Here is a 24,295-nt window from a genome sequence, read left to right as displayed (position 1 = left end):
TTACTTTGCCCTATCTTGCAGATCTCCCTTTAGACTCTCACCAAAACTAACAAGTAAAATCACTTGTTCTAGACTTCAGAGAAACACTAATGTCATTCTTTCTGTCATTCTTTTTGTGACCTTTTATATTCATTATTTAACATGCAGACTCTATTATATTATTTTTTATTTAAATAATAATATATTATATTAGTAGAGTCTATATTTTAAATAGTAAATACAGAAAACAATTAAGATAGTGACAGAAAAAGTGAGTGACCCTAACAAATATCTTAGACTTAAATATCTGTCTTGGGAAGCATGAACCTATAGAAATCTATGGCAATTTTTTTTTTTTCATTTTTTTAGTCTTAATTTGAGTAATATATATGATCCTTTTTATCGGGATAACAACTTTTTTCTCTTAAGGTCATAATAATCAAAGACAGCATAAGAACAAGATAAAAGTCCTTGTGAGTAACGTTTTTTTGACAGATGTAATTAGAGGAGAGGCATTAAAAAAATAAAAACCTTGGTAACTGTAAAGCATTACATATTTGCATTACAGTTAAGACAAAGTGTTTTGTAGGAATGAGTGAGGGAGAGAGAGATGAAAAATAATTGAGCTACTCAAGTTGACCATGAAAAAAAAAAAAAAAAAAAAAAAAAAAAAAAAAAAAAAAATGGGGGTCCACAAGTGGACCAAAAAAAAAAAAAAAAAAAAAAAAAAAAAAAAAAAAACATACATTGAGTGAGTAAGAACACATTCTTTGCCATGTTCAATGTCGGAGAAACTTCCAATAAGTCCAAAGCCTCCCCGTCATTACTCGCAGATTAACAGCTGTTGCAGTACCCAAGACCTCACGAGCCCCAAAAATGTTACAACTAATCCCACCATTTTATTAATAACCCCATTAACTAATTCTTGTTTATTATAACACCGTCACATATTCGTGAACTTGGTCGTCTTCTTTTTCTCCCCATTATCTCCTCATACAAACAAAACAAAACACTTCACAATTCTTAGACAAACTGGAAATGGTGGAAAAAGAAGTGTAAATATCTGAGAGAAAATCCAAGAAGACCAATATGCAACTGAAAACTCAGTTGTTGTTGTTATTCTTCTTCTTCTTCTTCTACTGTTTCATTGATTTCTCTTCTCACGTTCAAGCTTCTGTGGCTAATGATGATGAAGTATCTGCTTTGCTTTCAATAAAATCAGGTCTTGTTGATCCATTGAATAGTCTCAAAGGCTGGAGATTGGTCGAAAAGAACGAAAATCACTGTAACTGGACCGGAGTTTTGTGCAACAGTGAGGGATATGTTGAGAAGCTTGATATCTCTCACATGAATCTCAGTGGAATTGTTTCTGATGAAATCCAACGGCTCAAAAGTCTCACTTCTCTCAACTTGTGCTGCAATGCGTTCTCTTCTTCGTTGCCGAAATCCGTAGCCAATCTCACCACATTGCGGAGCCTCGATGTCAGCCAGAATTTATTCATTGGTAGCTTTCCTTCGGGCCTTGGAAGAGCAGGTGGATTAACATATTTGAATGCTTCGAGCAATGATTTTACGGGATTTGTTCCTCAGGATCTTGGGAATGCCACTTTGTTGGAGACTTTGGATCTCAGAGGAAGCTTCTTCCAAGGGACTATTCCAAAGTCTTTCAAGAACTTGCAGAAGCTCAAGTTTCTTGGCCTCTCTGGGAACAACCTCTCAGGCCTAATCCCGCCGGAGCTCGGGCAGCTTTCCTCCCTGGAGAGTGTAATTCTTGGCTACAACGAATTCGAAGGTGGAATTCCGCCCGAGTTTGGAAATCTCACCGCTCTAAAGTATCTTGATTTGTCAGTTGGCAATCTTGGCAATGAGATTCCACCTGAACTGGGGAGGCTCAAGAATCTGGAGACGGTTTTCTTGTACAAGAACAATTTCGAAGGCAGAATTCCACCGCAAATCAGCAAGATGGCTTCGCTGAAGTTGCTAGATCTCTCGGACAATATGTTATTAGGAGAAATCCCTGCTGAATTAGCAGAGCTGAAGAAACTTCAGCTACTGAATCTGATGTGCAACCGGTTGTCCGGTTCAGTGCCACTCCAACTTGGGAGCTTGCCAAAATTAGAGGTTCTTGAGCTCTGGAACAATTCGTTTACGGGTCCTTTGCCAAGTGATCTTGGCAATAATTCACCATTGCAGTGGTTGGATATATCGTCCAATTCCTTCTCTGGTGAGATTCCACCAACCTTGTGTGATAAGGGCAATCTCACCAAGCTCATCCTCTTCAACAATGCCTTCTCAGGGCCAATTCCAGTTGGCTTGTCGACATGTTCTTCGCTCGTCCGTGTTCGAATGCAGAACAATCTCATATCGGGAATAATTCCTGTTGGGTTTGGCAGGCTTGGGAAGCTTCAGAGGTTAGAATTGGCAAATAACAGTCTCACTGGTCAAATCCCAGACGATATCTCTTCCTCTACATCACTTTCTTTCATTGATTTCTCTAGAAACAACCTCCACTCTTCTCTTCCTTCCACCATTCTTTCAATTCCTACTCTCCAAACTTTCATGGTCTCCAACAACAACCTGGAAGGACAAATCCCAGGTCAATTCCAGGACTGTCCTTCACTTTCGGTGCTCGATCTCTCGTCGAACCATTTCTCCGGAAGAATCCCAGCAAGCATTGCTTCATGTGAGAAATTGGTGAACCTGAATCTCAGGAACAACAAGTTAAGTGGAGAAATCCCAAAATCGATCGCAATGATGCCAACTTTGGCCATTCTAGATCTCTCCAACAACTCTCTGTCTGGTGGAATACCCGAAAACTTTGGAATGTCACCGGCCTTGGAGACACTCAATGTATCATACAACAGACTAGATGGCCCTGTCCCAGCATATGGTGTGCTGAGAACAATAAACCCCAATGACCTCGTTGGCAATGCTGGCCTCTGCGGTGGTGTCCTCCCTCCATGCTCTCAGAATGCCGAATTCACGTCAAGGCGTAGGAGTTTGCACACAAAGCACATCATTGCCAGTTGGATCATTGGCGTATCATCAGTTTTAGCAGTAGGGATTGCGCTTTTCAGCGCAAGATCTCTTTACAAGAGGTGGTACTCAACCGGGATTTGCTTTGGGGAAAGTTTCCAAATGGGCAGTGGAGAGTGGCCATGGAGATTGATGGCATTCCAGAGACTTGGTTTTACAAGTGCTGACATTCTTGGCTGCGTGAAGGAGTCAAACATCATCGGAGTTGGAGCTACAGGGACCGTTTACAAGGCTGAGATTCCACGTTCAAACACAGTTGTAGCAGTTAAGAAGCTATGGAGATCAGAGATAGATATTGAGACGGGAAACAGTAATGATCTAGTTGGAGAAGTGAATCTCTTGGGAAGACTTAGGCATAGAAACATTGTGCGGTTATTGGGATTTCTACACAATGATTCAGACGTCATGATTTTGTACGAGTTTATGCCTAATGGGAACCTTGGAGAAGCTTTGCACGGCAAGCAACAAGCCGGAAGGTTGCTTGTGGATTGGGTTTCACGTTATAACATAGCACTTGGTGTTGCACAAGGGCTTGCTTATCTACACCATGATTGTCATCCGCCTGTCATCCATCGAGACGTCAAGTCCAACAACATTCTACTCGATAAAAATCTCGACGCAAGGATTGCTGATTTCGGGTTGGCACGTATGATGGTCCGGAAGAACGAGACTGTTTCTATGGTGGCCGGATCCTATGGCTACATGGCCCCTGGTGAGTTTTCTTAGACGCGTTTGTTTGTGACTGTTCTTTTTCCCCTGTTTCTAGGACTTAACAAAGTATGTCAATTTTATGATTGCTTTCGCAGAGCTTGGATACACCTTGAAGATTGATGAAAAGGTTGACATATACAGTTACGGGGTGGTTCTATTGGAGCTGCTCACCGGAAAACGGCCGTTAGATTCAGAGTTTGGAGAATCAATCGACATTGTCGAATGGATTCAGAGGAAGATTAGGGACAACAAGTCTTTAGAAGAAGCATTACACTCGAGTGTAGGAAACTGCAAGCATGTTCAGGAAGAGATGCTCTTAGTCCTTAGAATAGCGCTTCTTTGTACCGCAAAGCTTCCCAAGGATAGACCCTCCATGAGGGATGTCATAACAATGCTTGGAGAGGCAAAGCCTAGAAGAAAAAGCAGTAGCAACAATAATGATGGAAATGCAGCTAACAAAGACAAGCCCATCTTTAGCACTTCACCTGTGAATGGCCTTCTGTGATGAACAGATTATTGAGTGTTCTTCCATTTGGCCGTGTAATTTGATTCTTCTTTTGTATGTAGAATTGTTAATTGTCAAAGGAAAAACGCTTGTAATCACTGGCCCCTCTCGGTTGTCTAGAAGATTTATATGCATATAGAGTTTGAATTTTTGTGCAAGGAGCAAAGTTTGAAAAAGCAGACAAATTGTTGTACCCTCTACCAGAATAACAAAGAATTTTTTATCTTTGCAAGTAATATTATGAGATTCTCCTGGAGTTGTGGCCTATGTCTATTGACTAAATAATAAAATTTGTTAAATGAGCCCACGAGCTGCTTAACATTTAGTATATTTACCAGTTACAACTGAACTCTCCCCTTTAGGTGAGTAAAATATAGTTTTTAACTTTGAACTCTCTCCCTTTAGGTGAGTAAAATATAGTTTTTAACTTCAAACTACTCTCTCTCTCTCTCTAGTAAAATATAGTTTTTAACTTCAAACTACTCTCTCTCTCTCTGTTTTTGGAATACAAAATTCATGTGCTTGAATTAGATGACAATACTTTTGTTCAAATTTCAGTCTTGGTCAAGGAATAACAAGCAAACTTCAACCAGTCCTATAACAGCAAAGATAATTTCGGTTCCTTAAAAAAAAAAAAAAAAATATATATATATATATATATAGTCCAAGTCTTACGAAAACATTTGAGTTCATAGACTTTATATCACAGCGGCTTATATCAAATCTAACGGTCATTATTACCTGTGCTGACCGATCAGGCACTTAGAAACATTTGAGTTCATAGACTTTATATCACAGCGGTTGATATCAAATCTAACGGTCATTATTACCTTTGCTGACCGGTCAGGCACAATTCTAAGTGCCTGACCGGAGACCATTCCTATATATACATATATAGATGTTAGTGCTGATGTCAATTGTCAAAGCAAGGCAAACATTCACCTTCGAAGGTTTAAAAAAACATAATAATATCACTCCATTTTCTATCCTTTTCTTCTTTATGAGGTGGGGAAAGCCCATCTGGTGTGCAGAGAATACAAAATCAAATGCGCATCCCCATATTTACAACAAAAACAAACATCATTCATCGAAATATGCAAAATGTAATGGTATTGCACCGAAAACTAACATCACTGGATTTCAAAGAGCAGGGAGGAAATGCCCAGAGAAACAGTAGGAAGAATAAAATGCAATGAAATTTGATAAAGCATTAACCAAACCATAACAGAAGAGCCGCAACACCAATCATCACTTCTCCAAATTCTTCACTTCTAAGGTATCTCTTTATCTTCCTTGTATAGCACTTTTAAGCATAGACTGTGTCTCATCTTGAGGTGTGAGTAAAGGCTCTAGATTGGTTGGCATTTTTGCCTCCCGTTCCTTTCTTGTAGTCTTGGAGCTGCAATAGAACTCAATAGAATTAGTATTTAAGTGTGGAAGAGTAACTTCAAGAGGTAAGTAGAGATGTATTCCGGAGTTGCGTGGCCGTCTACATACAAAGTCCATTGGCCTCAGAAGTCCTCATAATTCTGAGCCTCTTGACGGAGCTAAGGAACATCCTGAACATAAAATTCAGTAGTTAATACTTTAAACCACAGAGAACCAACGAGTAATATGGAAATTGATAATTGAATTAAATCATCAAAAGAATAACTAAAAGAGAAAAAAAAAATTCATGAATTTGTAAGTTTCAACTCGAACTTGTTTTTCATACTACTAAAAGGTTAAACCAGAGTTCGCGTTTTTTGCTCTCTTTTTCCAACGACAGAAACCCATTTTCTGGATGCAAGGAGGTAGAGAGCTTAAAACGATTATTTTAACATGATATTGGAACTCACACCAGCTTATAACTTAGACTCTGCAGCTCTTTTAGTTCTAAGACGGTCAGCATAATATCTCTTTTCGTTCTAAGATTGTCATCATAACATCAAGCATGAAATACTAATATAGTTTTTCTAACACTTTGAACAGCGTTTAGCCCTTTTGGAAGGTACATGTAAGAGTTGAAACAAGCATAACATAAAGCTAATGTAAAGGAATATTCATAACCAGTTTCACAATGATGTTGATTATTGAAAGAAATAGGCAGTTGTTCATACCCCCAAGGAACATCCCCAACAAGCATCCAATCCCCGTCTTTGTCTTCATAAGTGAGCACAAATTCTGATGATCCATCCAGCAGCCTTGAAGGTCCATCCTTTCCGCTCAATCCTAATTACAGATAACACCATCACACGATCAAAAACGAAAGGAAAACTATTCTAAATGCTAACCAAGTAATGTAAATAAATTCTTCCACCTTGCCAAGAAGATTTCAATTTTCAACAATTATGGAAATGTTACCAAAGAAGCTTCACATATCTTATATTTCCCTTCACTAAACCTGACAATGGCCTGACAATGGAAAGACTAAAAAAGCATAAACCATTGAATTGTATTAAGCGGGAGCATAACACATAACATCCAATTATATATTTCATTCAGTTATCACATCCTGGTCAAATGGACTCTTAAATTCATAACGCAAATCTAAATTTTAAGTGAGCTTAATTCATGATCCTCTTTAAAGCCATAGCTGGTTCCATTTCTTCATTGTTAAGGTTAAGATTATAAGACTTATAACACACTCACTCAGTTTGACGAGTGTAGTGGGTTCGTTGAACATGTTCTCCAATGTCCGAGCTAAGGCTTCATAGCTCTTGTGAGCCGTCAGATCCACCTTTCTCCCAATTGGAATTCCATCCATGTTCACCTTCACAAACAGAGAACTCCTCACATGCCCTTTATCATTAGGATTCCCATTCTTCTTCCCATCCCCATTGTCAGCCTTCCTAATGCATCTATTTTCTTCCTCGCCCGAGTGGAATGCTTCGGTGGCCGGCGATTTCGCATGGTTAACCAAGCTATTCATTCTGTAAGCTCTGATAGGAGGCCATCCCACCACCTGACTGCTTCAACAAATCATATCAGAAAAACAAGGTTAAATATCCAATCCATCATCAAATAAAACCAGAACAAAGAATACAAAAATTTCCTCTTCTTCTTTTGATGGATCATGGAGGGTTTTTCTAATTTTTCTTTCTTATTTGTCATTCTCCGATCTTGTTCTAACAATACATGATCACAAGTTCCAAAATTGGGGTTTTTCTAATTTTTATTTCTTATTTGTCAATCTCCGATCTTGTTCCAACATGATCACAGGTTCCAAAATTGAATTGTGGGACAGATTCAAAACAAATGAATATTGATTAAACACAATCAGATGATCACGTAGTACCCAGAGGCAAAAAACACGTAAGAAAATCCACGCAAAATATCTACACAACACGAAATTAAATAGAAACGAAAACCCAACACTTTATACACAAAACTCAAACAACCCATCAGTAATAGAGTTCATACCTGGCGCCATTAGCGACGGCCACGGAATCAGCACTTCTCTTCGTACCAGCCGTGACGTTAGCTCTGCTCAGAGACGAAGAAGAAGACGATGAAGAAGAAGAAGACGACGAAGACGATAACGAAGAAGACGAAGCAGAAGAAACCACGGAAGGGAAATCCTTGGCCGTCAAAATTCTAGCGTACTGACTCCGCAAAGCTTGGTGCCGGGCCTTGGCAACGCCAGAGCCGAGGCTCAAGCCAAGACCCAGCTCGAGCTCGAACTCGTCCGGGCTCGACGAGTCCTCGGAGGAGAGGACCAAATTGTCGTCATTCGACACCGTCGACATCGACCCACTTGCCGAAACCTGCATTTGAATTGTTTTTTTTTTTTTTTTCCTTTCTTTTCCTGTTTCTTTTCTGTACAGAATTCAAATTGATCGTGGAAGTTCAGACCCAGAATATGGGTTTAAGCGAGGCTTAATTGGAAGCAAAGTTAACGGCGAGAACGAGATGAAAGAAAAGAAAAATATTTCTTTTATTGATTTAATAATTTTTGTAATATATTTTTTTTCCTCGGTTTGGTGGGTTTTTGTTATTTGGAGAGGTAAGGAGAGGACAGGTAGGTTTGGTGTGGTGGTGGAAATGGGAAATGGGGAAAGGCGGAGGGCGAGGGGAGGAAGAAGATGGGGATGGGAATGGGCCCAGTAATTGAAGCTGTGGGCCCCACCTGTCCGCTCTGTGCGCCCCCATCAATATCTTTGCTTGCTTCTGCCCCTCACTCTTCTTCTTCTTCTTCTTTTATTTCTTTCTTCTGCGTGATATTTTCAGTTTCTCGGCCGAAATACCGGGAGATATTGCCCATTTTGATTAGTTTACACGCTTTGGATTACCAATCAAATTTACATTCACGCACCACCTTTTTTTTTTTTTCTTTGCTCGAGTGAAATCATTTGAAAAAAAAAATACGGTAACAATTTGAATTTTTATATAAAAAAACATGATAGTAAAAATTTAATTTATGATTCAAAATAATAAAATGAATCAATCAATACAATTAATAACGAAAGTCAATAAATTGACAACATGTTGTACTTAAGTTTTTAATTTTTTTTATATTTTAAATCTTAAATTTTACAATTTTTGACGATGCAATCAATAATGAAGATAAATTAATTGAGGATTTGAAATAGAAAGTTGAGAATCTAACTTATCAGTTAATAAAAAATTCTATTTATATGTAAATCTTGAGTAATATTTTGTCTACTAATTGACTTATATAAATTACATTTTAATGCGGAGTGTTTAAATTTTTTCTTAAGAGTTTGAAGGGCATGTTTAAAAAATTATGAAGCAAACATGTTTAGATATGACATTCTCCTTTACAAGAATAATTTGAGACGTATTACTCTCTAATTTTCTCCACCATATGCTATATTTGTTTGCCACCGTTAGCATTTATTAATGCATTTCTTGTCTTTATCCCTTGCGACAAAATCTAGATCAGTCAACAGTAAGCCTTATTCACTTGAATGAACATAATGAATTATAATAATAATCAAACTAATCAATGAGGGGAAAAAAAAAAAGAAAGAAAAGAGTATGGAGTGTAATAAAAGAAAATTAAGAGTATGTTTGGTTTATGGATTATAATTATGATATTAGAATCATTTTTTATTTACTTGTATTTTTTGTGAGAAAAAACACTGTAGCAAATCATGAATAATTATTCAAATCAAAGTATGAATCCGCTTACCAAACGTCTCATAAGTGATCTTTCTATTAGTCTTCTGACAAAGCGGAAATTGATTTACTCGTTAAAAAAACCAGAATTTCATGGGAATTTTTTTAAATTTATAAAAGGATTACAAAACCCCCACCGTTTTAACCTTTTGACCATGCCGTAAAATGGGACAAAACCAATAAATAAATAAATTTAAAAATAATGAAAAAATAGATGTTACATATCTAAGGGTTTATTCTTTTGCTGTTTTTGAGTTAGGTAACTTGAGTGTAGATTTTGAGTTGAGTTTGAGTTATAACTTGAGTTGAAGTTGGAACTTGAGTTTGTGTTTGATTGTGTACATTTGAGTTATGGTTTGAGATAAGAATCTTTTTTGAGTTTGTGTTTGAGTAAGTCAAAACTTGAATTTATTTTTAGATAATATTTTAATAAAAACTCAATGCTGATGAAAAATTTTAATAGGGTATATGGGTCTAGTTTTATTAGTATTTTCGTTGTCAACGCATAGAAAAAAAATCATCTCAATCAGAATTAAAACGAAAAAGTTATAGCATTTTTAAGAATAGAAAAAATATTATTCATTAACTTGAGTTCGAGTTTCTGAACTCGAGTTGAAGGGGAAACTTGAACTCGAATTTTAGTTCCAAACTCGAGTTCAAACTTAAAAGAACATGAACTCGAATAAAATTATAACTTGAGTTACCTTTATTTGAGTTTTTCACTCAAAAAAATGCCCCACCGAACAGGCCTTAATTATCGAATGAGCAATATAGTAAATGAATTTTGACTTTTTAATTAATGACTTTCTATAAATAAATTTAACGTGGACAAAAGAAATGAACTCATCATATCACATCATTCAAAAAAAATTGAAGTAAATTAGTATAGGAAAGAGTAGATGGATATATAATTTAATAAAAAAAAGAAAAAAAAAAAAAGAAGAGTAGATGGATATATTTCATAATAGGGTGATATGGCGCCTCATTTATCCAGTCAAAAATAGTATAAAATCTAGATCATTATAAATTTCTATTATTTTATAATATTTAAAAATTTTGTTAAATTTCAACTGATCGTATAAAATTTTGCCATGTAATTATCTCATATCCTTCGGAGAAGAAAAAAGGGACTTTGAGAAAACGAGATTATCTCGTAATCCTTTAAGTAGGAGAGTAGGACCCACAATCAATGGGCTTCCAAACGACAAGCCGACAAAGGTGGGACCAGACATCACAGGGCTCGACGTTGGAGTTAGGACCCGTGTGGGTCCCACTTGACAATCGAGGGAACCTGTGACTCTGGGAGTTAGGGGACCAGAACATCGGAATTAATGTGTAGACAGCAAAACAGACGATCCGCGATTATTAAAAATAAATGAAAATAACAAATGATTATTCGTTTAGGCGAGATTTGAGGTCCGGAATTTGGACGGCTCTTTCAGGTCCGTCAAGCCTGATGGCTCTCCCGTGGCTCGCCACGTAATCTCACCCTTTTCGAAATCGACGGCGTACGGCTCTGTCCGGCGCTAGGGAGACAGCCCACCGTTGCTTTGCTCGTGCATACGTGGGGACACGTTATTGGATTTCATATCCTATGCTCAATATTATTACTATTGTTCCACCTGCACCCACTGGTTTCTTGCCACGTGTCTGACGATTTTTCTAATCTTCTTTTTCGTTGATAATTATGTTGTCTGGTGATCGAGACAATGCGTCCAAGAGGTGTTGGTTGAGGACGTAAATTCCACATTTACTACATGCTAACTCATTTAGAACTTGTCCTCTTTGATATGGACGATTTGATATTCACTTTTGTGAGTTGTTTTAAATTTTAGCCCACCATCGATAAATTATGTCGAGTATTTTATGGTCAGCTGGGTATGTTAATAATTCAGGTATTAATGAAGAAAGGGGTCCTATTTTACACGATTTATATATTCATGTTTCAACTAAGCCCCCAGCAAATATTTTTGTATATTCCAAAGATATTTTCTAAATACTCATGAAAATCAATGATGGAAAAGAATTTTGAAATCAAAGGGTGGAAAATTAATTGATGATACTGACATATGAAGAATATATTTGTTACACGTTTTAGACTCGAATTGATGATAATAATAATAATAATAAATATTATAGAAAAGCATTCTCACCTCTAGCATTTAAATCACTATGGTCCTCACTCCTTACAAAGACAAAAAGAACTATCAAGTATCAAATATCTACCGTATAATTCCAAAGGAGTTTTAACATGTTCAGTACAAACGTGCGAGGTAACTAAAGGCAAAAACTACTGAGACAAAAGTAAAAACAAGTTCTAGAAGTTAAGGTGGGGAACATTTTTCGGGAACAGTCGTGACGGCCACGTTGAAAGTAGAACAAATTGGCGACTTGAAAAACTTGTTAATTTTTGTCTTGTTGAAATCATAATTGGGTCCACCATTCCCTGTTTTCCACTTTTTTTTTTTTTTTTTTTTTTTTTTTTTGCCCTTTTTCTCTCTAGATCCACTATTTGTCTCTGATAGCAACGAAACCATAGATGCACCATTAAAGAAGGGAAAACGAATGAATAAAATAAAGCAAATCAAAGGCTAAAATTAGATATGGTTTTATGATTCGATGGATTTGTGGACACACCCAAAAGCCCAAACTTACTCTTTTAACATAAAAAATAATTTAAAAAAGAAAAAAAAAAAAGGTGGGGGAAAAGGAGAGGGGAGAGAGAATTGGATTTGGGCGAGTCTTAGATTTGTCCATGGTTTTACATCTTATGATTATTAGCAAAAAATAATAATAATAATAATAATAAGATCACATGCGGAGCAGCAAAAATGGCTATCTGTCTATCATAAAATTGCTGAATGTAACATATCTTTCCCAAACTTAAATAATCAGGGAAACTGGTCTTCTTAACTTATTGCTCTCAGAAAGTGAAAAAAAAAAAAAAAAAAAAAAAAAAAAAAAAAAAAAAAAAACAAAATTCATGCCGATGATATGGAACTTGGAGCATCACCCGCTTGTTCTAAACGTCGGTTGTGAGTTGTGACCACTGATCTGTATTGGAGAAAACAAATACTAGTATACTTACGAGTGCATTGCTTCATTTCTTTTCTGGATTTTCTGATTCTCGGGGCTTGCTGCAGTCTGTACATGCCGTGCAAGCTTGAGGGGGCGGAGGGAAATAGTCAGAGACACTGATCCGGAAAGTTTGGTGCTTCTCATCATTCCCAGGAACATGCAGGAGAGCATCCATGATTATGATGTCCCAGTCACGAGGCCGCAAAAATGAAAACCAGGTGTCCTCTGCGAAATTGATAACAAAAAAAGTTACGAATGCAGAAAAGTGCGCTTTGCGTACTTCAAATATAGCATCAAGTATCAACACAGAAGAAGTTCTTATAGCTTTTTTTAACTTTTTGTTTCTAAATTCTGAAACAGAACTTGGTCGTGCCAAACAAGGAATTTATGAAAAGTCTTTTAACACTAGAAAGGAGAATAATTACAAACCAACACGGGCGCCTAATGATTTGATGGTTTTGGCTTTGGAATCACGGCTTTGTTCATTTCACCGATTCAAGTTTTCAGTTTTAAGTTTCTACAGTAAAAAACTCTCCAAAAATGTCACATCTAACTTTTTCTACTACAGTAAAAAACTTTCAAAAAATGTCACATCTCAGCTCGAATTGAAAACTCGAATCCGTGAAATGAGAGGCCGTAATCTATAGAGAAAGAGCATGAACAGAGATTGGAAATGCACGGAGAAAATTTTATGTTGGTTTATCACTCGGTTCATTTGCTACATTGAATATCTGTCATTTGAGTGTGTGTGGCACATGCATCTATCGGTCTCAGTTGTTCGAGATCATGATATTACTAAAATGTCAGTACCTCCATTACGAACGGCCTTCAACTGCAAGACACCAGTGCCTTGTGGTCCCGAGACGGGAAATGTGCAAGACACAGATTGCCTCTTGTGAGCTACTGCAAGTGATGCATTGTACCATGGACCCTTCACAATAGGCTCTCCTAAAGCATCCTTAATTTGCTGATTGTTACCGATTTTCTCCAAGGCCTTCCTAAAAATTTCATAAGGAAAAGAAAGCCATTAGACTCAATCATGCATAGTAAAAATCAATGTACTCAAAGTTCACATTCCATTTAACATTAATTATCATGAAACGTCATGCTAATTAAGAGTATTTCTCCAGAAGATGGAACTAAGAGATTATATTATAAATAACATACGAAGTAAAACTGCCTCTATTTCCTGGCAACTTTACCAATATCGGGAAAAATACAAGTTTTTTAGAAACTGATCCAGAAAGCAGTAACAATTCACCCCACATTGTAATCATATCCACAGGTGGAAGCGTGAGAAAACCTCCGGACATATGTCAAAAAAAAAAAAAAAATCCTTTCCCAGTGGCATCCATGATACAACTCCGCCATTATATTACTACCTAAACTACCATCTTGACAGGTTCCTCTGGTGATAGGATATCAGCTGAATTCTCCGAGTGTTCTCCTTTCTGTTGTTTGTACAAATAAACAACAGTCCGCCATGATGAGTTTCAAATCCGGTAATAACACTTTCAACATGCTTTATAATGTGGAGTCAGGGCTTAGGCTACGTTTGGAAAGAGGGAAAGAAAATAAAAAGGAGAAAAATGTATTTAACCTGCGTGAGGAAAATGGAGAGAAAAGGGCTTCCCCCACACCCTTAATCTTTCCGTATTGGAAGTGACTAAAACTGAAATTCTTCAAATGAAGTAAAACCCATCATCCAATTTATTTACGCCTCTTTTCTCTCCAACCAAACAATCATAAGCAACAAAATCCTTCCACTAATCCCCTAAACCCCTCCCTCCTTCCACTTTTCCCACCTACCAAACAAACTCTTAGTTCATGTCAGCCTCCTAAGAATAAGTATTACAATATATTCTTTCTAAAAGTGAATAAATTCATGCATACCAATACTAGCCATCCGCAATATGAATTACAATGGCAAACCAATCTACCTAAGGAACATTATTCAAGTTCTCCTTTCTATTAAATAATATGACAAAAAAAGGGAAAAAAAAAAAAAGAAAATTATAATACTGTGAGATTGTACCTGCTACAGCTATGATAAAGAGCAAGATCATCAAGAGCACTCAAGGCAACGCCACCGGTGACAGTAATCAAGATGAAAGACACTGCTTTACGACCAAATGATTTGTCTATCTCTTCATCCACGGGATTTTTTGAACTGCAACAACCAATTTCATAATAAAAAAAATTTCGACTTATTTCGGTAAACCAGATTCACAGAACGCAAAATAATCTACAAATGATTAATGAGTGTATGAAAAAAAAAAAAAAATTAAAATTAAAATTAAAATTAAAATTAAAAAAAAAGGCTGGGTTTGTGGAAGAATGAAGAAGTATTAAGTACCTGGAAAGTTTTGATTTGGGGGAATTTTTGAAGAAGGAAATGAACCTTCTTCCCAGCATATCTATTGTTTGTTGCGCTGTGTATTTCGCGCTTCCACTATATTCGTATCGTATTATTAGTTTTGTGTGAGATCTTTCTCATGCTTTGCCTTGGTGCCCTAGATGATCTGTCGCGCCGTTACAAAGAGCTTGGAGATGGTAATCTGACATGAAACGACTTGTCGTTTATGACATAAACTGCCTTTTTCTTTACAAACAATCGCAAACGAGAATTCGAACGTTTCACAAAAAAGAACGGTGGGAAGCTAAAAGTTAAAACCAATATCGTTTATTTCGGGGATAAAATCGTTTTGGTTTTCTGTTTTGTCTTCATATCTTATATTTTTAATAATATTAAAAACGGTATCTTTACATTTTAAGAAATAATTTTTTATTACCTTAAAATGTAATAAATTAATTTTTAAGATATGAAATGTCTATTATACCCTTCTCATTTATTAACAATAAAACTGCTAATTTTTTTTTAAAAAAATCTAAAAATACTTTAAAACATTTAACAATTAAACAATCAAAATAAATTAAAATGTTTTCGGCTATGAAATGTCTATTATACCCTTCTCATTTATTAACAATAAAACTACTAATTTTTTTTTTTAAAAAAATCTAAAAATACTTTAAAACATTTAACAGTTAAACAATCAAAATAAATTAAAATGTTTTCAGAAAATAATTTTCAGTTATTAATTCTAAGAGTGTTAAAAAAATTTTCTTTAGCAGTGTAAATACCGTTTAATATTATTAAAAATACAAGGTATTAACAAAATGTTTGGATATTACCGTAACAAAATAATTTTATGCCTTCATTTTGTTCGTGGATGCAGATGCACAAGATTAACCCGTGTATGTCTATGTAGTAAAACAATTTGCGAATTTCTTAATGTGGAACGACATGTCATTTCAAATCCTTGAAAAACGACATGAACTATAGATCATCAAACTTCATGTCGTTTTTTTGGTCAACGACAGAGAATTTTATTAACAAAGCATGTGTCATTTTTATTGATCTAAAGACGGGATCTGATTGAGAAAAGAGTACGTTTATCGACAAAACTGAAAACATGAATCACGTGTCGTTTACGGACTTAAAACGACAAGAAAATTAGACGACAAAGAAAATATCTACAAGGAAAGGAGGTCACGTGGTTTCTTGAAATTTATGGCTATGCCAAAAGGGACATGTACTTGATTCTGAAATGACAATATAACGCATAAACGACAACATGCTTTTTCTAATGACAAACGGAATGCCGCATAAACGACAACAGCTTATGTGGTCCTTCCAAAATGATCATTGACCAATCCAAGAATAAGCAGTAATGAGGGTGCGTATTTGAGAACTTTCACACACCCGTAGTCACACGTTTTTCCGAAAGATTGAATTCAACAAGATCATTTTCTATATAAAAATAAAAATAAATAAATAAATAAATAAATAAAACACACACACACACACACAACGTGGGAAAGAAAGAAAAAAGTTAATAGGAAAACTAACACCCGTTGGACGTGAAAATTTCCATCTTCTTGGGTGTTAGTCGTGAAAATTTCCATCTTCTTTTCCTTGCCATATGACCATATGACTTACTCGAGCTATAATATACAATCAATCTTCATACTCTATTTCATTGTCCTCGTACTTGGACAACAATCCACTACAACTGTCTTCAGCTCGGTACACGAATATATATATATATATATATATATATATATATAAAGATATAAGAATACACAATGCGAATTCCATGTTTTCCTAACCGTGTAACTGAATAAAACAGTTGATGAATCAAAGAATGATAATCTACCAAGGTTTGGTACCTTTTACTCAAGCTAACCTCTTTCGTCGCCCAGCCAGTAGTCCTTCTCTTTTGGCCCAGTTGGACCTTCTTGCCTAGAAAGCTCAACTGGAACTTTAGCAAACCAGTTCACTACTGAATATTTAACCATCATAGGCAACCTATTGATCATCTTATCCAGCTCTGTTCTTGAATCATAAACAATGGTTGGACCCCACAATCTCATATACTGCAACCAACACGGCTCAGTCACAACCCCATCTCCCAGATACTCTGCCGCAACAAGTTCGTATTGTTTGCTTGAATCCACAAGCAAATTGCTACGGGCTGCATCGTTCCTTATACCGACCCCAAGAGTTGAGGAGCCTTGGATGTAAGTTCCAGGATGAGGGAAGCTCGCGTGTCCGCTTTTTGACGAGTAAACAATGGCTTTATTTCCTTCTATGAACTCCAAATTATAGGCATCCACCCATTCCCCACCACTGTGCTGTGAGAAGTACATGCTCCACAGCTCTCCTGTGAAGTTGCATATCCGAAGAGTGAAATGCTCCCAATCGCCGATGTGTTCCCCGATTTTGCTAAGAGCTATATTCATAAGTCCAACTTTGAGAGTGGCTGGTCCATTGAAGGGGCAAAACACCCACATTGCAATGTCAGTAAAAGTCCCTCCAAGAGCTGGTTTGGCATGAGCATAAAGCTTTGCACTTTCCAAGTTTCCGCGTTTCACGCTTTCTCTTCGTTTATCACGTGGCAAGTCGATCCAAAACTCCCCATCGTTTGTTCCCCCGCCAGGCAGATTTGAGCCACAAGCATCAATGGGTTCACCAACCGTGATGCCTGCTCTGTACAGGAGAGCTCCATTTTCAAAAAACCATGAAACAGAAGATGGCAAGTAGACCTCTTCAGGATGAAAGAAAACAGTGGGGCCATAGTGGTTAATAAGAGCATGGATTTGATCAAGGTTCGGCATTGCAGGCAGTGTTGGATCCAGATTCTTCAAGCATCCAATACACAAGTCCTCTCCAGCACTCCAGCTGCTGCTGCAGAAAAATGTCCCTACAGGTACCCCTTTTCCCGTCACCCCCCTGTGACGTGGTCTAGTACTCCAAACTCGAAAAGAGAAATTCATATATCTAGAGTTGCAAGTAAGTAATAGCCGATAAGCATCACATTCATCCATTAAATCAGACCGAACACACCTCACTTCATCCAACCTCGGCTTCACTGGCTTGTTCGTAACCAAAAAACCAACTGGCTTATAACCTTCGGGTGCCTGAGGCAGCCAAAAGTAGCCACATCCACCACACTTTTCCTCACTCCAGTCATCAGGGCTCCAAACCAAGACATAATCAAGCGGTTCACAAAGCACCGGTAGCTTAGCAGTATTGGAAGCATGACAACTTTCTGGCATGTGTGAAGCCACTTCCCTCGCCACAAGGAGAAAGCCTCGTAGCGGCTGGTTATTAGGTTGGCAAAAATGACCAAGGCTATGGAATCCATCGGGTATTTCCGCGGGTTTGTAAAATGAAAAACCTTTGTTCTTGTCCTGTGAGAGATTGTAGCACCAAATAAATTCAAATCTAGTGACCTTGAAAACCTCTAGTTCTCCAATACTTATTCTTCCAGAAGCGAAACCTTTACCTGAAAAGGGGACCAAGAATTGAATTCTCCAGTATAGATTCCAAAGTTAACACAAGGAATAGGCTAGACTCTAAATTTTATCTCCAAAATGGCACGGTTCTAACTCGAAAAGAATCCAAACCAACCATTAAGAAAGAAAGAAAAGTACTGATATACCAAAAGCAACTATGACGAGACAGAACAGTATTCGTAAATACGCGAATAAGGAATAATATCAAAATGTGAATTTCTAAGAAGTAACTAGACCAAAAGATCCACAATTATATAGACAAAAAGTCAAGAAAGTGCATGGGAAGAGGAAACAAAAGAAAAAAATAAATAAATAAAACAAATATTCTTAAAGAAAAAATAACCAATCTTCCAATAATCTTCCAATATTTAGTTCAAACTTCAATTCTTTTCTCAATTTAGAGTGAATTTATGTGAGAAAAAACACCGCTCGAAAGACTTTTACCCCCCGATATTACATTGAGTTATCTTATTATTGGAATAAAATCCGTAACACGGTAGGAATAGTATGATTATAACTTCAAATACCCTTAGCACCATTCATAGTGCAATAAGTAAACTTTCCTGAAAACCTCCTGGACGTTAGTTAATTCATACCGATTAGCTTGTATAATGTGACCAATAAGGTCCTTATCAAGATTTTATGATCACAATAAGTTAAATTTAAATTTTTATGAGAAAAAATATTATATTAAAAAGTTTGAGTTGTGATTGAGTTGTAAAAAGAACGGAGAAAATTACTCATTTCTGATTAGTCCAAGATTTTCATGCGCAGAAAAACAACTAGAAGACAACAAAGTGTCAAATTATCATGGAAAAAACCCGAATAATATGAGAAAAAGAAAATTAAACAAAAAAAAAATTAACATACAAACCGATTATCATCCACGAAACGCCAAGAGAAACATGAATGAAACGGATCATACACGAAAACCACGTCAAAAATCTCTCAAAAAAAGCTAAAATATCGGAGCCGAATTCTCATTACCTTGAGGCCATTTGGGCAATGGCGCAGGGAGAGAGAAGGTCTCGGGCTCAGACAGAGAGAAGTCGGTGTGTTTATTCCAACACAAGCAGTTGCAGGAGGAGCCAAACATCGTGACCCCAAAATTCTTCTCTCTCTCTCTCTCTCTTCTGTTTCTCTCTCTAGAAGATACGGACACAAACAAAAATGAAAGCCCCTGATCCGAACTTCTGGAGTTGGCCTGAAACTGAAAGTGATATCGGAAAGCTTTCAAGGATATTCATATTTTGAAAGCTTTTATGTCAGAGTGAAGGGTAAAGCGTCATCTCATCAGCACTTGTAATGATCGTGTGGCTCCTCTTCCATAATGCAGAATGTTAACAGTTTTGATTGATGGGTCCTATCCGTGATCTAGCTTTTCTTCTCTCTTGCCACTTTTTCGAGAAGAATCGCGCAAAAGTTAATAAAATAAGATTTTACATGTGTTATTCTGCTGTGTGTTTAAAAGATGTTATAATTGGCGTCGTATTTCTCTAATAAAATACTGAATGTTATTTTAATTCACTCATTTAAATTTTTAATTTATATTGAGATATAATTTTGTGTTAAAATTTTTTATTATAATAAAAAAATTAGATATAATTATTTTTAAAAAAATTTTATTATAATAAAATTTAAATTTTAAATTCAAATCGATAAAATAAATAAAACTTAAAATTTAAGAATAATACATTCATTTGGTACACCATATTGGGATAGGTGAGTTTTTATTTATTTATTTATTTCTTTTCCTTGTGATAAATTTCTTATTATGTTTAATAGGTTGCTTTAGATGAGGTGACTGTGACTTTCCAACCTATCCTGACAGTGCTTATTTATTTATCTATATATTTTGCTAAAATGTCAAATTAGTTGTGAATATTAATAAACTCTCATTTATTTTGTAGATTTAAATTTTTAATTTAAATTAAGATATAATATTTTTTAAAAATTTTTAACTATAATAAACAAAATTAAATGTGATATTTTTTAAAAAATTTTAATTATAAAAATTTAAAACTAAAATTTTAAATTGATAAAATGAACGAGATCGTGAACGGATTGGCGGAAAAAAAACCGACCAACAGTGGAATACTCAATGACAACAAAATACAGACTGTAAACCATTTGAGAAACAGGAGGTGCATGAATGGAATCAAAATCCAAAACTAAAACACCTTCGCTTTACCTTATTGTTAATAGTAGAGTTAAGAAATGTTATAATATCTAATTTTTCGTCACTCTCTTTATTATTTATTATTTATTATTTATTATTTAATGCGTAAATTTTATTATTTTATTTTTTAAAATAATAATATAATATATTAATAGAGTTAACACGTTAAATAATAAATATATAAAGTGATAAAAAATTGACAAAACATATATAAGACGTTTGGTTCATGAATTTAAAATTATAATTCAGAATTATTTTAAATTTACGTGTATTTTTTATGAGAGAAAATACTATAACAAATTACGAATCACGATTCAAATCAAAATACGAATCTCCCAACTAAACAACTCAGTAATGTTAATATTTTTGTTGGACGTTTTGCTTCTTTTTTATTTTTTTCATTTCATCTTATTTTTGGCTCTGGTAAAACAATTTCATTGCGGAACTCAAAAGTGGCTTGTACTTGAAAGCTGGGTGTGACGCAACAAATTAATTACAACGATTGAACAATGTTGGAGGATTAGGAAAAAAAAAAAAAGGTTTTTTGGGGGTACGAAAGGTGACACCTGTCCAATAATGATCGTATGTTATGAGCAGTCCAACAAACAGAATCTCGACCAAGTGTACGGCTCCCAACCCACAAGAAAAACCTGGCAAAATAACATATACAAACGCGTTGCAATGGAAATATTGGTAAATTTTAAAACGTGGGTTATTTTTCTTTTGCAAATTGCTCTTCACCAATTCCATGGAATCGAATTTTGGAATATTGTAAGCAGAAAAGGAACAAGTCATTGCTATTGTTTCCTTTTGGGGTCAAAAACGCATGGGTTTTGTCAAAAGCTTCTAGTATTAGCATCAAATAGAGCATATGTGTGTGTGTGTGTGTGTGTGTGTATATATATATATATATATATATATATTACTACCAATGTCTTGTTTAGCGGTAATGATGTTTTTTTTTTAATTTTTTTTTAGAATGCGTTTAAAATTTGATATTTTACAATCTCATTTTAAAATATTTTTACTTGATTAATGTGTTGTGTGAGGTTAAAAGTGTAGTGGTATGAAAAAAAATTAAATTAATCTTTCAAATCAAATTGAGTCAATCCTTTTCATTCTGTTAATGAGCCTAGATTTCTAAAATAATGAGGAAAAAGAAGGGCACAATGACGTGAAAAATCCTTTTTTTTTTCCCAGCAACTAAAAAAAAAAAAATGGAGCATACGTTTTCATGCAAAAACGTGTTGTCCCCACTCTTTTGGCATTTGGTACAAGTGAGGTTTCCCATTAATTCCCAACACCAGAAGGAAAGAACAAGTTGATATTTTGCTTCCCAACTGTACCAAAAGATATTCACTTCCAAAGCTCTAAAGACCATACAAATAATATCACGTAATTTTTACTTTAAAACTTAAAAACAACAAAAGAAAAGAAAAATGTCACTCAGTCAATAATGATGCATTTGTCTTCCTTTCTTCTATGTATTTAAAGGGGCTTCTGTAGATGACTCCACAACGACGTTTCGTTGTGTCTCTTTTATTGGAGGGAGAAAAAGGTTCATCCTTCTGATTATCAAATTTGAGGGTCGACTTGGAAGAAGTTTAGGCATCTCAAAAGAGGCAAGTGTTTTTTTTTTTTTTTTTTTTTTTTTTTTTTCAACACTTTTCTTCATTTCCACAATATTTAATGGACATAAATGAGAAGAATATCAAAATAATATTACCTAAAAAAATAATATTAGCAGAAACTGTTGTTTACTATTTTCTTACATCTAGAATTTTTCTGCTGAAAGTTTTTTTAGAAACAAATGTCTCCTAGAAATTGCTTCTTTTGATTAAGCTGACCTTTTTTTGTGACGGTTTCCTGCAACCAGAAAATTAGGCCAACAGACCAGCTATGTTGATTTGAGAATTAATGTAGAGATTAAACTCTTTTTTTTTTTTTTTTTTGGTGATTGCCCTTCAAAAGGGTCGGTGGTAATTGATGCAATTTGACTTCTTATGGAGTAAAACACAAACTTAAAACCTTATTGTTAATTAATGCAAAATTACCTCATAACAGAACTCCTTATCACATCATATGTTTTCATTCTTCCAATAAGAGATAATAACATGGTTTATATGTCATCCACAGGCTGTTTTAAAAATTCAATCTCAAAACAGAATTAAACAGCCATAGAATCAAAACTATGATGCTAAGAAGCTCTTCAACACCAGTTATTGGATCACTTCTACCATCATTTTCATCAGAAAGCCCAAATCACTATGAAACAAAGCCAGCCACCATTCACCATAGCCACAGCAAACTCCACAAAACCGGGTCTCTCAACCTCACTACAGTCCCTTGCAATTCCTCCCCTATCTCGCCCTCCATTGATTGCGACCGGTTTTTGCACAAAGGCTTTAGAAGAGCTCAATCTGAAGGAAACTTGGAAGGACTAGCTTATGATTCTTGCACCAACAATGAAGATCAATTCTGTGACTCAAACCAACCAAAAATGTTTACAAGGAAGCCCAAGTGCATGATGTTGCAAACTATACCGTCTTTTTCGTTCCACAACTCTAGAGGTGTCAGTGAAGGTGAAGAAGAGGATGGAAGTTATTCAGAAGATGATGAAGAAAGAGAAGAATATGATGAAAATGAGGAGCTCTTGGAAGAGAGAGAAGTGAGAGTAGGAGACGATGTAATGGCTATGGAAAGTGATCATCTTGGCTTGGAGGGTATGATGAAGAACATGAATTTTATTGAGGAGGTGAGAGTTAAGAAAGAGATTTGTAATGTGGGTCTTGAACAGGAAAATGGGCTGCTAACTCAAAAGATGTACCTTGCAAAAGGGCTCGGGATCGGTGGCAATAGTGGCTGCAGTGGTGATGGGGGCAGCGGCGGCGGAGATTATAACTCATTTGGCTCTGGTGGGGATGAAGGTGACAAACAAGGAGTTGAGGAGTATTACAAGAGGATGGTGGAGGAAAATCCCGGCAATCCTTTGTTCCTTAGGAATTATGCTGAATTCTTATATCAGGCAAGTCCTGTGGATATCATGCAACATTGGCATTCCTTTTTTCCCTTTTTAAACAATTTGCTTAGTAATAATAATCATTAATGTCTAACTAGAAATGATTTGTTTCTGAACAGACCAAGGGAGACCTCAATGGAGCAGAAGAATATTACTCTAGAGCCATCCTAGCAGATCCAAAAGACGGTGATGTTTTGTCACAATATGCTAAGTTAGTATGGGAACTGCACCATGACCAAGACAGAGCTGCAAGCTACTTTGAACGAGCAGTCCAAGCTTCTCCTCAAGATAGGTATGTGATTTTTTACTATTATTATTATAATGCTAATGATAATTATTATTATTATTATTATTATTATTACTTTGAGAAAAAATTGTACAAAATATATTATTATCGTACAAGTATATGCCATAGATTGACATGACTTCCTACGTTTTGAATTTCAGCCATGTTCATGCGGCATATGCTAGTTTCCTATGGGAAACAGAGGATGATGGGGAAGAGACTGATATAGTAGATCTTTGTGTCATTCCAGAGAATGTTCTTGAAGTAACCATAGCTTCTGCAACTGCTTAGAAATAGTGTTATATGGTCTTGGGTGATTTGATTCTGTAAAGCTTTCCAGGTCCACTTGACTGATTATATACCCAAAAGAAGAAGAAAAGCAGGGTAAGGTTCGGGAAGAAAACCGCACAAATGAATAAAAGAAATTGTGTACCACAAAATTCAACACCTAAAAGAGTTTTTTGTTTTCCTTTTTTTTTTACACATCACTAATCCTTGTGAAGTTCTGTAAAAGTCAAAATT

General features: G+C 35.7%; 5 protein-coding genes across 6 annotated transcripts; 2 read left to right on the top strand and 3 right to left on the bottom strand.

Moving 5' to 3' along the window:
- The first annotated feature begins 1,068 nt into the window (after positions 1-1,068).
- LOC21398953 (MDIS1-interacting receptor like kinase 1) lies at positions 1,069-4,423 on the top strand. Its single transcript, XM_010093504.2, has 2 exons — positions 1,069-3,727; positions 3,822-4,423. Exons 1-2 carry the CDS (start codon positions 1,069-1,071, stop codon positions 4,229-4,231), a joined length of 3,069 nt encoding a protein of 1,022 aa, XP_010091806.1. The 3' UTR covers positions 4,232-4,423.
- Positions 4,424-5,341: 918 nt separating this feature from the next.
- Positions 5,342-8,280, bottom strand: LOC21398952 (auxin-responsive protein IAA11). Its single transcript, XM_024162632.1, has 5 exons — positions 7,634-8,280; positions 6,863-7,179; positions 6,331-6,442; positions 5,729-5,790; positions 5,342-5,630 (listed from the first exon to the last, which is right to left on the bottom strand). The coding sequence occupies exons 1-5, from the start codon at positions 7,981-7,983 to the stop codon at positions 5,581-5,583; spliced, it is 891 nt and encodes a 296-aa protein (XP_024018400.1). The 5' UTR covers positions 7,984-8,280; the 3' UTR covers positions 5,342-5,580.
- Positions 8,281-12,190: 3,910 nt separating this feature from the next.
- LOC21398951 lies at positions 12,191-14,869 on the bottom strand. Its single transcript, XM_010093502.2, has 4 exons — positions 14,787-14,869; positions 14,466-14,600; positions 13,241-13,428; positions 12,191-12,655 (listed from the first exon to the last, which is right to left on the bottom strand). The coding sequence occupies exons 1-4, from the start codon at positions 14,843-14,845 to the stop codon at positions 12,453-12,455; spliced, it is 585 nt and encodes a 194-aa protein (XP_010091804.1). The 5' UTR covers positions 14,846-14,869; the 3' UTR covers positions 12,191-12,452.
- A 42-nt stretch (positions 14,870-14,911) lies between these two features.
- LOC21398950 lies at positions 14,912-19,690 on the bottom strand. 2 transcript variants are annotated; one of them, XM_024162658.1, is made up of 3 exons: positions 19,277-19,690; positions 16,661-18,279; positions 14,912-14,988 (listed from the first exon to the last, which is right to left on the bottom strand). In XM_024162658.1, the coding sequence occupies exons 1-2, from the start codon at positions 19,383-19,385 to the stop codon at positions 16,673-16,675; spliced, it is 1,716 nt and encodes a 571-aa protein (XP_024018426.1). In that variant the 5' UTR covers positions 19,386-19,690; the 3' UTR covers positions 14,912-14,988; positions 16,661-16,672. The 2 variants fall into 2 exon arrangements, with proteins under 2 accessions (XP_024018426.1, XP_010091803.1); XM_010093501.2 differs by lacking the exon at positions 14,912-14,988 and having other exon boundaries at positions 16,572-18,279.
- A 2,198-nt stretch (positions 19,691-21,888) lies between these two features.
- On the top strand, positions 21,889-24,227 carry LOC21398949. The gene is made up of 4 exons (XM_024162663.1): positions 21,889-22,090; positions 22,605-23,493; positions 23,607-23,779; positions 23,935-24,227. Exons 2-4 carry the CDS (start codon positions 22,660-22,662, stop codon positions 24,062-24,064), a joined length of 1,137 nt encoding a protein of 378 aa, XP_024018431.1. The 5' UTR covers positions 21,889-22,090; positions 22,605-22,659; the 3' UTR covers positions 24,065-24,227.
- The last annotated feature ends 68 nt before the right edge of the window (positions 24,228-24,295 follow it).

Source organism: Morus notabilis, unplaced genomic scaffold (genome assembly GCF_000414095.1).
Source record: "Morus notabilis unplaced genomic scaffold, ASM41409v2 Scaffold602, whole genome shotgun sequence".
NCBI lineage: Eukaryota > Viridiplantae > Streptophyta > Magnoliopsida > Rosales > Moraceae > Morus > Morus notabilis.
The sequence above is the reverse complement of the archived record's forward strand: the minus strand, read 5'-3'. Positions and strand labels throughout refer to the sequence as shown.

What these genes read in the sequence shown, in the direction of transcription:
- LOC21398950 (XM_024162658.1), bottom strand. Translation starts at nt 19,385, where the DNA reads ATGTTTGGCTCCTCCTGCAACTGCTTGTGTTGGAATAAACACACCGAC. An exon ending in ATTGCCCAAATGGCCTCAAG is followed by an intron (nt 18,280 to 19,276) that starts GTAATGAGAATT and finishes TCCCCTTTTCAG; the next exon opens with GTAAAGGTTTCGCTTCTGGA.
- LOC21398949 (XM_024162663.1), top strand. Translation starts at nt 22,660, where the DNA reads ATGATGCTAAGAAGCTCTTCAACACCAGTTATTGGATCACTTCTACCA. An exon ending in ATGCTGAATTCTTATATCAG is followed by an intron (nt 23,494 to 23,606) that starts GCAAGTCCTGTG and finishes GTTTCTGAACAG; the next exon opens with ACCAAGGGAGACCTCAATGG. An exon ending in CAAGCTTCTCCTCAAGATAG is followed by an intron (nt 23,780 to 23,934) that starts GTATGTGATTTT and finishes TTTGAATTTCAG; the next exon opens with CCATGTTCATGCGGCATATG.
- LOC21398952 (XM_024162632.1), bottom strand. Translation starts at nt 7,983, where the DNA reads ATGCAGGTTTCGGCAAGTGGGTCGATGTCGACGGTGTCGAATGACGAC. An exon ending in GCCGTCGCTAATGGCGCCAG is followed by an intron (nt 7,180 to 7,633) that starts GTATGAACTCTA and finishes TTGTTGAAGCAG; the next exon opens with TCAGGTGGTGGGATGGCCTC. An exon ending in TTCTGAGGCCAATGGACTTT is followed by an intron (nt 5,631 to 5,728) that starts GTATGTAGACGG and finishes GTTCTATTGCAG; the next exon opens with CTCCAAGACTACAAGAAAGG.
- LOC21398951 (XM_010093502.2), bottom strand. Translation starts at nt 14,845, where the DNA reads ATGCTGGGAAGAAGGTTCATTTCCTTCTTCAAAAATTCCCCCAAATCA. An exon ending in CTTTATCATAGCTGTAGCAG is followed by an intron (nt 13,429 to 14,465) that starts GTACAATCTCAC and finishes TGAAATTTTTAG; the next exon opens with GAAGGCCTTGGAGAAAATCG. An exon ending in GAAGGCCGTTCGTAATGGAG is followed by an intron (nt 12,656 to 13,240) that starts GTACTGACATTT and finishes TCAATTTCGCAG; the next exon opens with AGGACACCTGGTTTTCATTT.
- LOC21398953 (XM_010093504.2), top strand. Translation starts at nt 1,069, where the DNA reads ATGCAACTGAAAACTCAGTTGTTGTTGTTATTCTTCTTCTTCTTCTTC. An exon ending in CTATGGCTACATGGCCCCTG is followed by an intron (nt 3,728 to 3,821) that starts GTGAGTTTTCTT and finishes TTGCTTTCGCAG; the next exon opens with AGCTTGGATACACCTTGAAG.